Source organism: Manis pentadactyla, chromosome 3 (assembly GCF_030020395.1).
Source record: "Manis pentadactyla isolate mManPen7 chromosome 3, mManPen7.hap1, whole genome shotgun sequence".
NCBI classification, from domain to species: Eukaryota; Metazoa; Chordata; class Mammalia; order Pholidota; family Manidae; genus Manis; species Manis pentadactyla.
In genome coordinates, this window is record NC_080021.1 from 158,081,390 (window position 1) to 158,094,126 (window position 12,737).

Below are 12,737 nucleotides of genomic sequence, written 5' to 3' on the forward strand. Positions count from 1 at the left end.
CACTTGTGTTAGCTCTGTGAGGGTAAGAGCCATTTCTACCTCTGTTTATTTTATGCAATAAGTGTTAAAAGACTGAATGAATAAACAAGTGAACGAATGCATCAATGAATGAATGAAACCACCTGTTTCCCCCTCAGTGAAAGATGAAGTTGGGCTGGATGTTCTCTAAGCTTTCACTTGGTTAAACTTCTCTTTATAAAGTTCAGGTTATTTTACCTAATAAACTCTTTGCAGCATCTTTATCAGAACCATACATGATATGCAAACCTGAGCATATGAAACCACCAGGGAGATCTGCTGAAGGGAATTTAGTGCTCACTAATATTTAGCAAATGATGCAGGACTCACGAATAATACCATATTTTTGAAACTATCCATTTTATCACAAGCTAGAGATACAAAGAGAGGTGGTACCGTCAGTGCTGACAGACCCCTAAGTTTTGGGGCTTAGGGAGTTAGTCATTATGGGAAACCAGGGGCCAGAGAAGGTGTGCGGAGTTGGGCGGCCCCCGGAGGCATGGAGCCGGCACACACCATTAGCAGTGTCCCCAGCCCTGCTCCCACTACTTCTCAGTGGCGTCTTTGAACATAAAACCCTGACTTCCCTTTCGCTGAGAGCCCTGCAGGTTTGGAGAGGCAGCTCCAGCTTCTCACAAGAGCTATGGCCTGAGAAAAGTGAAGTCTCCCATTACTTATAACCTCTCAGTGTTTCAGAGGGAAAGGCTGCCTATGACTGCCAAGATCCAGCAAATATTTGGTTAGCTTGGAAAGAATGGGTACTCATTTTCTAATTCTCACGGATTTCTCTCTGCCCAGTTCCTTTTATTAAAACTTCAAATCCAGAGATAAAGTCGAATGGCACTCCAGGCTCCAAGCATTCATCTGTATCCCGGGGAGCAGAACCCAGATTCCAAACAAAGAAAAGCTTAAGCAATATAGCTCATGAATTTCCTCCAGGAACAGGACCTGGCACAGCACACGAGCAAGCCCAGGGGCTCCTGACTGGTTTTCTTCAGGGGGATGCTTATGGGAAAGGCTGCCAAACTCTCCTTCAGCTGATTAGGGTCAGCAAACTGAGGCCCAGGGGACAAACCATGCTTGCTGCCTTTTTAATTTGCACAGCCTGTAAACTAGGAATGTTTTTATAGTTTTAAAGAGTTGAAGAAAATCAAAAGAAGAAAAATATTTCATGATATCTGAAAATTATGTGAAATTCAAATTTGTCTATAAAGTTTTATTGGAATACAGCCATGCCCATTTGTTCACATGCTGTCTATGGCTGCTTTTGGGTCACAGTGGCAGAGTTGAGAAGTTCAGACTGAAACCATAGGGCTGGCAAGGCCTAAAATATGTCTTATCTGGCCCTTTGCACAAAAAGTTTACAGACCCTGGAGTAAGGATGTAAGACCTGGCCTTCATTGTCATTTGAATAAAAACTATAAAATTTATACACACAGCTCGATAATTATAAGGCAACCATCTGTTTAACCTAACACATGGGTCAAGAAATAAAACTCTGTTGGTCAGCATTCCAGGATTCCCTCCTGTGTCCCCTCTCCCTGGCCAGTCAGTCAGTATCTGGACCTTTGGGACCCTTTGCTTGCTCTTCTTCAGACTTCTGCCACCTAAACTCTAGAATTGAATGCTGCTTGTTTTCAAAGTGTATACAGAGTAACACTGTATTTGCTTCTGTGTCTTGCTTCTCTCTCTCAGCTCAGTTTGGGAGGCTCAGTGCTGCGTGGCTGTGTGTGGCTGTGGTTCTGTATGCCTTTGCTCCATTTCACCATTTTGCCTTACACAGCTTATTTGTTCACTGTACTGGTGAGGGGCTTGTCCAGGGCTGACTGTTAGGAACAGCGTTACTGTGAACATCTTGTATCTGGCCCATTGTTGACTTAGGCAAGAGTTTTTCTTTTGAGAGAGGAATGGAATTGTTGGATTGCAGAGTATGTGCATCTTCGACTCTGCCAGTTAGTGCCAGGCCAAACCGCTCTCCAAAGGGGTTGGACCAAATCACACTCCCACCAGCTGCCTCCTTGTAGGGAGCGGAGAAGCTCTTCGTGTCCTGTCAGTCGGACCACGTGGTTAGCTGCCAGCCCCACAGCACCCCGAAGAGCCAGACAAGGTGCACAGGAGCCACCAACCCAGCTGATTATAGCTTCCCATAACATAATTCTCAAGTCTTAAAAATGTAGCAAGGAACAGCCAATTTTCTAAGAATGATCCTTGAGATAATGTGACCTCTTTCAGCTTTATGTGCTGGCTAACAGGTCAGCCAGGTGTGGGATTCCTGCCCGCCCTTCCCCTGCCCCATGTGGCTGGACGCGAGCTGAGGAAGGCGGTGACCACAGCCAGAGGGTTGAGGTGGCCTTCCACAGCCTGGAGAGCGGACAGGACAGGGAGAGCAGGAAAAGGCTACCTGCCTTTGTCTCCTTCGGGAAAGCAGAGGACTTGAGGTCGGGGTGTCAGCTCGCAGGACGCTGATGCTTGTGTCTTTCTCTGCAGGGTTTTAGGAAAGCGGCTGAGAAGGCCCACTCCCCCGATGGCCAGCGCGCCGAAACCCCGTCACCTGGAGAACCAGACACTGGAGGCATTTCTGAATGCAGCACTGCAGCGAAAAGGCACAAGTAAACCCCAGCCTTCCGCACACATTTATCCAGTTTGTGAAGCGGATTAATAGAATAACCAATAAAACATGTATAAAAGCTTTAATTAAATCTGATGAAATAAAACTTCATGTTTTATTTATGGACACTCCCAACATGTAAAGGATTCAGGGACATATTCATTTTTACTGCTATTTCGTCCTCATATCTATAATTAAATCCAGGCTGCAGCTCTGGCCCGAAGCGATGCGGCATTTGAAAGCTGGCCTTGGACTCGCCCTCCCCCACCCCCATCTGCTTTTAATTATAATTACTATCCCAACATGAAGGAGGCTGATGGTAAAACAAAACAAAATAATAAAACAAACAAACAAAAAACAGTTGTTGCCATTGTGTTTTAAAACAATGGGCTGAAGGAGGATTTCAGGCAGGTGGGCGTATCCTCCAGTTCCAGTTTTATTCTGTACCAAGTGCACAATCCCTTCATTTTACTTTTGACATAAAAAAAGGACTTCATGAAACAAGACAAAATAACTTATGATTATATGAAACATAACTGTGACAAATCACAAAACTATACATATTAATAGAAAAAAAAGTGTACCTAATTCTTTTAAAGATTTATGACAATAAGCACCAGATGTGCCCCTAGAGTAAAATCGGCCCCATATCCAGTATGATATATGCAGTTCATTTCTCTACGTGAGTGTGTATAACTATGTACAAGAGTCTGTGTGATTTATGGAAAACAGATTTCCACTTTTTCCCCCCAAAGTGCTTTATGTCAGCAACATTACACAGGATGCTCTGCTGTCTATACAAAATAAATCTCTTTTTTCTTACATTCGCCATTTCTCCAATGAGTGTTTCTTTTTTTTTGCTTTATCCATTGCAAAAAAAAAAAAAAAAGTAACTGCAGAAATTCCACACCACCAACAAAAGTGCCATTAAAAAATGTTGCTAGAAAATGACATGGTCAAAACAGTCAACAAAAATACCAAATAATTAAATTGGACATTTACAATCACTATCCCCAATACTTCAAGGCAACTGGAAAGTCAAGGTGCTGGGGTAGGGGAGTTGAAATTTACCTCTGCTCTACTATACTAATGTGCCTGACAGCTGCTAACTTAAAAAAAACAGAACACCAACACTGTTTTATCTGTGGAAAAACAATGCTGTGATCCACTGAAGACCTTCTGTCCATTTTAGAATCACCCATGTAGTTTGGGGGAGACATACCCTAAAGGAAGATAACCCACAGGACTAGAAAATATTAAGTAATACTTAACAGTTGCTCAGAGGCTAAATTGCAACTGAGATTTTTGATGCAGTCCCTTTAGGGAATTAAGACAATGCAGCAAATGAGATGTCTCTAGGCATTCTTTTTTTTTTTTTTTTTTTTTTAATGTAATAGGATAATTGGTTTTGCGGAATGACAAAAGCCTTGTTTTTTTAAGAGGGGGATGATAATCTCTGTTTGGATGTTTATGAAAATGGTTACATATCAAGATTGAAAACGTCAGGAAATGGAAGGGAATGAAGTTTTCAAGTTCCACTTATACTGCTACAAATGTTGAAGAAAGTGTATATAAACCTTGTGCAAAATGAAAGCAAGCAAGGGACAAATTTTAAGGTCAGGTGAGATTCTGGAATCTAAGGACAGCATATGCAGTCTAGAAGGAGCCTGAATGTCACGTCCTGAGGCCCTAAACTCAAAGCTGCAGCCGTGGGGAAACACAAGGGGCAGTGAGGGGCCCTCAGCCCTACAGGCTGCACTGGGCCACTCCCGCAGGCTCTGTGTGCAGGCACGAGTGCCCCTTGGGGCCACCCCAGTTCTGTGAAGTTGGGAGGACCTGCGGTGGTGGCTGCTGCCTGGCTCCCCGATGCCCCCCAGCACCACTAAGGCAAGAGAGGGGCAGGGCCACCGTGAGGCCACAGTTAGACCAGAGCCTGGGCAGGAGCAGCTCCTCCGGCCAAAGAGGGAGAGGACACCCATGCTTTCTGCGGTTCACCTTCTGGCTTTGTCCTCCTTCCCCCTTTCCTCGTGAATCCTATAAAGCCATAAGGCAGGGCTGATGACATCAGCTGTGAGAACAACCTGGCCTTTTCATCTTTTCCCTCCTAAATGAAATATGTTTTGTGTTCTCCTCACAAGGCTTCAGTATTTAAGAACAGGTAGATTGTCTCTCTAAAGATACCAGAACTTACCTTTCTCCCTTTCTCTCCAGAGTGTGACAAAGGACACAGTAGGGAAGCCAGAGTTAGCATGCACATACCCTTGTTTAGGCCAAGTGACACGTCCCACAGTGTCTGCACACAGGCAGTCTGAGAGCTCACTTGGAAAGGAAGCCTGACAAGCATTCTTCCGTACAGCGAAGCAGATTTTTGTGAAGTGAATAACTCATCTCTTTTGGAGACTCGGACGTCTGCTTGATGGCTTTTCTGAGATCAGAACTCACTAGTTAGTGCAGCTGGACTGAGTGAGTGCACTATGCAAATAGACCCTGCACCTGGCTCCTTATTCACCTCATTCTACTGCATGTGGGGATGAAGTCCAGAATTAGGGAGAACACTACTGACTGTGCACCAGGCTGTCAGGATACAAACTGTCACCAGATCCCAAGTCTGACACCAAGCTGTTTCATTGTCTTGTTGAAGATTATAATTATCTCGGTTTGACAAATAGCCTCATTTTGTTTTGTTCAGCAACATTTTTAAAGAGAGAGGAAAGAAACCGTGAAACGTGACAGTACTGAATGTCAGAATTTACTGGTATCTCTGGGGTCTGGCTGATCTTTACAACCTATGCCAGAGGACTCTGGGTCTTTTTAACAGCTTTGTGAAGGTGTCCCAGAAAATGGCTTCCTATTTGGGTTTGACATCAAATTACCAAGAGCTCTGTGAAAATTCCAGACCTTCAAACCACAGTTTCAGAATAAGTTGCTTTCTTCTGCCCACCTTTCCAGAACTGTTCCCTCTACCTACCGTAGGGTGGACCTTGCTAAGAGTTCACAGGCAATAGTGGCTATGGGCCCCTATGAATCACAGTCAAGCTGAGGGCCAGAACAGTGCAAGAGAGAAAGGAGAAGTACAGGGGAGAGACAGAGGAGTTGATGTCTTAAAGGAAGTGAGCAGAGGCTGTGCAAAGTAACTGGACATTGGGCATCCCTAGTCTGGTTTTCTGAAAGAACCTGGGAAACCGCCATGTGTCCCTGTTCTCACACCTTCTAGAGCATCTTGGGCAGAGCAGCAGAGTGGAGGCAATGGGTGAACCAGCGAAGTGATCTTTTCCTGTGAACAAGGTCTTCAAGGTGGGGTCACTGAACAGTCAACCCTAAAGGGTTTGTGCTTCAGCTCCTGGAAGGAGGGTATTCCCACCCCATGTCCCTCAGGGGACCTTTGCTAAATGCAAGACTAACAGCCCAGGGGTGCTCACACGAGCTTCGAGGTGAGGCCAGGCAGAGCTATAGCGGTGGCAAAATGTATCTGGTTGGGGTGATTAATTATTTCCATCCAAAGAACAGACCTCTAAATGTTTTTTCCTTTAAAAATGTAAATAACAAGCCTTTAAAATGAAAGAACTAAGATAGGTTGCTAGCTTGAATATAAAACAAGCTGCAGGGCCTTTCAAGGCACTGAGCTTGACAGAGCCTTCTTATTTTGCTTTGGGAGAAATGCTGAGAAGCAGCTGGTTAGCATGGGGCTATCTGAGAGAGAGGCAGCCAGCTTACTGTGGTGCCAGGCCGGGGCTGGGAAACCATGGCCTCCTGAAGCTCTAGTCCATGCTGCCTTTTGGGCATGGGTTTCCCTCGCGCCTGGCTTCGCATCAGCCAGCAGTGAGCATGAGCTCTGGGTGGGGCTGTACACTGTGCTTCTGGCAACTGGGTTTCCTTCCCTATCCGGAGTTTTGAGCAAGGGTGATCCCTAAAGAATGTTTTCACATGCACATCATTTCACTGGTGTCCTTTGAGGGTTAATAGCCAAGAATTAACAGGTATTTGGTAGAGTGAGACTCTAAATTCCCTTTGAAGAGACAGTCCTGCTGGTCAGCAGGAAACCCAGAGAGAAAATGGAGCAACTGCGAGCATTCCTGCAGAGGCCTGGCCACCCAGTCCTGCCTTCCGAAGACCCATCGGCGACTTGGCGGGTCCCGCTGCTTTGGCTGGCATCCTTTCTCATGCGGTCTGAGTATGGAAACAAAAGGCAAGCAACAAAAAGGCTCCGGGTGCCAGCGGAAGCAGAAGCCAGGGGAGCTTCTAGCCTTCAGTGTAGACAGAGGAGAGCTGGCTAGGACAGCGGTCCACAGCGCTGATCTGCAAGAACGGGGTGTCTTCAGGCCCACCTCGAAGAGGCTCCCCGAAGAGGCTTGAGGGGCCTGAAGGCAAATCATACACTGGAAGGGAAAGAGCACAGGCAGTCAGCACTCCTGCCGGCCACCCCACCCAGCACGCGGCGCAGCACATGCCGCCCTGGCCCTTTGGTGGCTCTCTCCCCAGGGACTTGCCATCAGATGGACAAAATGACTCTTGGGACAAAATGTGGGCTGAGGAGAAGTAAAAGTAAAGTGCTCTCAGGGAGGGGAGGGTGGCTTCAGAAAGGCAATGGTATTAATGTTGAGTCATAAAGAAGGATGGGGTTCTCAGAGACGGAGAGGTAAAGAGAGAACATCTCAGGAGAAGGAAACAGAGCAAAGACAGAGAGGAAGGGGCAGGCGGGGACAGACGCTGGCGAGGCCCAGCTGCCAACCACGCAGAGATGTGCAGAAGGCCTGCCTGGAGAGTCTGATGGGCTTCACCCACGAGCTTTGAAGGCCTTGCTGAGGAAAGTAGACTCTATTCTTGAGGTGGCTGGAAATGGTCTACGGAATTTGAGCAGGAAAGTAGCTTATTTTATCCTTCATTTTTGGAAGGCAATGCTCACGGTAGTGTGGGGGCAGAGTGGTGCAGTAAGGAGCTGACTTACAGGGCCCTACTGGAAGCCAGTCTGGGAGAGACAATGGTGGCACCCAAACTGCAGTGGTGAAAGGGGGACTGGAGAGGAAGGTGAGGATGAAAGACATTTCAGGGGCAGGTTCAGGAGGATGCAATGCGGTCCTGTGCTGGTCAAGAACAGTCCAGGCCGGTCACGGAAACTCACTGGGTCTCACCTCCTGGTGTGCCCCAGTTTCTAAGTCACAGACCCCACACACCTGTAATGCCCGAGTGAGCTGAGAAGGCTCTGTGGAAAACGTCAAAGCCAGCCTGGCCCGTGGACGTGGGGACCAGGCAGTCCTCGAAGGAAGGCACAACACTGCAAGAGCTGCTGGGCGGCCCGGTTCTCTGGGAGTCGGGGTAATGCGGGGGGCAGAACGTCTGCAGTTGCCCATAAAATCCTGAAATGCAAGCATGGTGGTGAGCCACCGTGGGGCATGAGTTCCAAAGATCATCCCAGCCCAGCTTGGCCCTCACTCAGCCTGGCTTCAAGCAATAAAATGTTCAGCCCACCCATGAAACCTCTGAGCAGGCACTGAAATGCACCACTTGGCAGAAGCTCCTCTGCTGTCGGGGGCTTTCAGAGCTTGCTGGCTCATGACGTCGTTAACTCCTGCTCCAGTGCCGGAACCTGACGGGCTTCGAGCCTCCCCAGCCTCCCCAGCCTCCCCCGCTCCCCAAGGAGTCCTGGAGACTGAAGGCCTGACCCTCGGAGGACATTCCTACCCAGTCCCTCCCACCAGGTTGTGAGCACACTTTCCTTAACTTCTTTTATCCTATATTCTACTCAGCTTTTCACATTTGGCAAAAACCTGAAGTACGCTCTTATCAAGGCCCACCTGTCCCCATTCATCTATCCTTCTAACACTAATCAATGGACATTCATATTTTCCCCATTATTTTGGACAGGGGCAGAGTATCCCATAGTGGGATGTGCTACAATATACTTTATTATTATCATTAATCTTAGCAGTAAACAGGAAAACTGCACATGAACAAATATATCATGAAGAAATATGAGGAAAGATTTCTTACTATTTGAAAATAATCAGCAACATTCTGAGGCTGTTTTGCTCATCCCTTCCAATTTTTTCCTCATGCTATGGGGTTTTCCTCAGGGCCCCATGTGGGCCTTTTCTGTGATTCTTCACACTTTCTATGATTCCTTACCTTTCCTCTTCCTTCTTGCCTTGTGATAAATTTAAGTCAACACACTATTTTCTTGGAGTATAACCTGCTTTTAGACATTAACAGTGGGGCCTCTGCTGAACACAGAAGGGACAGCTGTGACCCTGTGCGGATGCTCCGCGTCGCTGTGCCGGTGGGGTGGGCACTGTCTACCACACTGGGCTACCATGAAGGCTGAATGGGTCACTGGATAATGAAGTCCACATGTGCCATTTTAAAGTGCTTTGAAAGTGTCAGCTATTACTGATATTACGACTGTGTTTCCAGTGGAAAAGGAGGGATTAGAGGAAGTGCCCCAGCGTTTCGTCCACAAGCATTAAATGAGGGAAACACACTTTCTATGATTCCTGGGCTTTGGGTTCCTAGTCTTGGGTGCTTTCCTCCACTGGACCTGCCTCTTCTTCCTCACCTACCGATCAGAAGGCAGGGGAGGTGCAGCCTGGGTTCTTTTTAGTTCCCTGTAAGCACCCAAGGTGCACTGGCACATGCAGCCTGCGGCACTCACAGCCCCACCGTATCTGGCTGGCACTCTCGAGGAAGCCCGTGTGAAGGCTCGGTAGCCCTTGGGCAGGAAGTCTGCTCTAAGGTTGCTGGGAGTATCACCCTAGAATGTGTGCTGGACTGCCCATAAAGACACGGCTGGCAGAGGTTATGATCTAAGACAGAGGGATCGATGCAGATTTATTCATGGGGCACACTTATATAGTAGAAAACAAAATAATAATATTATTTATAGGCAGATAGTAGTATATTTTGTAAAGAGTCAAGAGAAAAATCCACATAAGATTTTGGGGAGAATAAATGTATGTTAGCAGTATGGACAAGGGAATACTTAAGGAAATTCATGACAAGGCAGAAGAAAGAATTGGGAAACTACTGGCTCTTCTCTTTTTGACTACCAAAGGTTTCCTGTATGATCTCAATAGAAAGATGGGCAAAGGACCCACACACACAGCTCAAATACTCACATAATTGGTCAACCAATATGGACAAACTGTCAATCCTCTGGCTATCAAAGAAATAAAAATGAAGACAACAATAAAATACTATATTCTACTTAGTGCATTAGCAAGGATTCTAGAAATCACTCTCAGTGCTAGAGTGAGAATAGTGAAGAAGTCACTTCTGCGTAGTCTTACAGACATGGCAAAAGACTACAAGTCTTTGAGAAAACAATTTGATAACCTGTGTCTAGAACCTAAGCATGGTCATTGGGAATTTTACTTCTGAGAATGCATCCTAAAGGTATACTCCAAATAACAGAAGAAATTCTGCCTAGAGCTAGTCATCACAGTACAAGACGTCGTAAGAGAATCCTGAAGAGCCCAAACGGCCAACCATAGAAAATGATTAAGCAGGAAGTGGTACATTTACATGACAGGAATGTTAGGTAGCCATTAAAATAGTATTGACAAGGAGATTTTAACAACATGGAAAGACCATTATAAGGTTCAGATGGAAAAAAAAAAGCAACATACAAAACAATATGGACACTAGGCTCAGTTACACCAAAGTCTATGTAGGATAGATTGCAAGGCAACACTATGCTTATCTTTAGGTATTTAAAAATTCTTTTGGCTTTACATTTTTCTGAATTTTAGTAGTGGTGAAGAGTAAGTACTCTTGAGCCAGAATTCCGAGGTTCAAATCCTAACTCAACTATTCACCAACTGTGTAGTCTTGATGAATTACTTGGCCTCCAATGTCTGTTTTCAAATTTGTAAAATATTGTTGAAGGAGTACCTGCATCTTACTGGGTTATTATGAAGACTAAATGAGTGAATAGTTACATATAATTTGATTAAATAATTAATTATATAATATTTGTATAATATATATTTTAATATAATGTGTTTGCTAAATAAGTAAAATAATAAAAAGGTGAAATTATTTTCTAATAATATAGTTTTCAAAAATAAATAGTGTTTATTAAGAGAAATAAAATATTCAAACAGGCAACAATGAAGCCCTCCAACAATAACCAAATGTAAGAATGGACACAGCAGCAGGCATGTGGCTGTTCCCTGGTTCCAGGTGGAATCCTCTAGAATGTTCTCAACTGGCTAAGAGACCTGAGCTGTATACCTACTGGCCATGTGGATTCCTAGATCCTGCACTAACTGCCATGCCTCCTGATGCCCTCACTCCCTGTAAAGCCGGCTGAGTGGTTTGGGAGGCTCCTTGGCCTTACCTGACTGGGTACGTGGTGGCCTGGCACATGTAAACATGGCAGATCCATCAGGAGGAAAACAGTACCATGAACCATCATGGTTGACTTATTAGAATGTAATGTCTCCTCACTGAGGAAAATTGACAATATTTGCTATTTATATCCCTATGCTGGCTTTGCTAAAATTTGTCAGCCATAAATCCCTGATAAGAGTTCCTTAGTGTAAAAGTACTCTTCCAAGAAGAGAAGACATTCCTTACTAAACCCCCACAGTTCCTCAAATAGGGACATTAGGCATTCAGGTATGTCAAGTACAGTGACAGAGATTCACTGGTCTTCTGTGGGAAACCAGTTCATCCTCTTTCCTCTCTTCTCTCCTGCTTCTAAGAGAGGAGAAATGTTCCATGCTTGAATTTACATTTGACTGTTGTGATGTGTAAGAGTATACAAGGTTTGTGATGTGGTGAAGTTAAATTCTGAATCCAACATTCTGGGCTCCATCTCCCGGTGTCCCCTGGCCATCTGGATCAGAAAGAGAAGGCAGAGTGGACTGTAATTCCTGCCTGAGGGTGTCCTGGCTGACATGAGAAACAGTCAAAACCAGAACGGCCCTGCAAGCATGTTTTATTGCTCTCACAGCCAACTCAGGGAAAGAAAATCCTCTTTATGAACTCTCTCCCTCCAAGAAGCCAGTTACTAGAGATGCCAAATACACTGGTGTGGATGGCTGTGGTCACTCAAATCAAAGAGCTTTAACATACCCTCTTCCCAGTGCTATGTCCATAAAACTAACAAAATTTAAAAAAATTCCATTAAGGCCTCGCCACACAAACACTGAAAACTGAACACGAGAAAACTCATTTTCTGATGAATGACTCCTGTATTCCAGCTGTTGGATTTCTTACAGTAAATTTGGAAGGAACACTACCTCTCGGACTCAAAGCAAAATGAGGCAAAATGTTAACACATTTTGTGGGCATTAAAACATAAGGGCGACAGCAAGGTCAGCCAATCTGCCAATCAGCCGCTGATAGTTATCAAGTGCTGGTCAAGATGCTGTTGGAGAGACCAAAGAAATAGTATCCCTCATCCCTGAGGCTTGATGACACAGCTGGAGCAGGAGGACGTACATTTATAACAAGATGAGAAGGCACACATAAATTTATGATGCCAATAAATGCTAGTTGTTGCATTTCGTTATACTATCGTCTCTTCCCCTTTTGAGAAATTACTGTACCTCCAAAAATGGAGGGGGTCGAGGGGAAGGGAGGAGTTTGCAGATACATGGACTCCACCCTGAGTTGCAACTCCTGAAGGTCAAGCATAATCATTCCTCCTCTTGACAATTTGGGGAAGTTTTTTTTTTTCCTTTCTAAAATTAGACCTGCTTTTCTAATTATTAAACATATTTGGAATTAATCATACCAACAAGAAAAGATAGGATAGCAGAAACAAAGAAAAATGACCCTTATTTCCACAATCCAGATACAGCTAGTTACATACACACAAAACTGAAATGTTATGTATATTGTTTTATACTCTGTTTTCCCCCTGAATATTGTCTACGAGCTTCACATACCACTGAACTCATTATTACAAAATCTTCCTCTTGCTTGTCACATGTGGGCACCAATGCCGCTGTGATTATAGGCTAGCTTAGGAGTTTACAGCCACTCTTGCTGCTAATGATGGCCAAGCAGCTCATGAAGCTGGATGTTGATTTCCTTCCCAAAGTAGATGAGGAGCCGGGGAGTTTAGAGGAGAAAGGGATTGCATGACTGAATGTGATAACAGAAGGGT

At 45.1% G+C, this 12,737-nt stretch overlaps 1 protein-coding gene across 6 annotated transcripts in view; it reads right to left on the minus strand.

The window, feature by feature from the left end:
• Positions 1-4,053: 4,053 nt before the first annotated feature.
• Positions 4,054-12,737, minus strand: part of GLIS3 (GLIS family zinc finger 3) — a 429,892-nt gene continuing 421,208 nt past the window's right edge. For all 6 annotated transcript variants that reach the window (XM_036928415.2, XM_036928413.2, XM_036928416.2 and 3 more), the window contains 2 exons: positions 7,798-7,980; positions 4,054-7,002 (listed from right to left, as the gene is read on the minus strand). In XM_036928415.2, the coding sequence (XP_036784310.2) occupies positions 6,866-7,002; positions 7,798-7,980 (320 nt within the window). In that variant the 3' untranslated portion in view covers positions 4,054-6,865. The remainder of the gene's footprint in view (positions 7,003-7,797; positions 7,981-12,737) is intronic.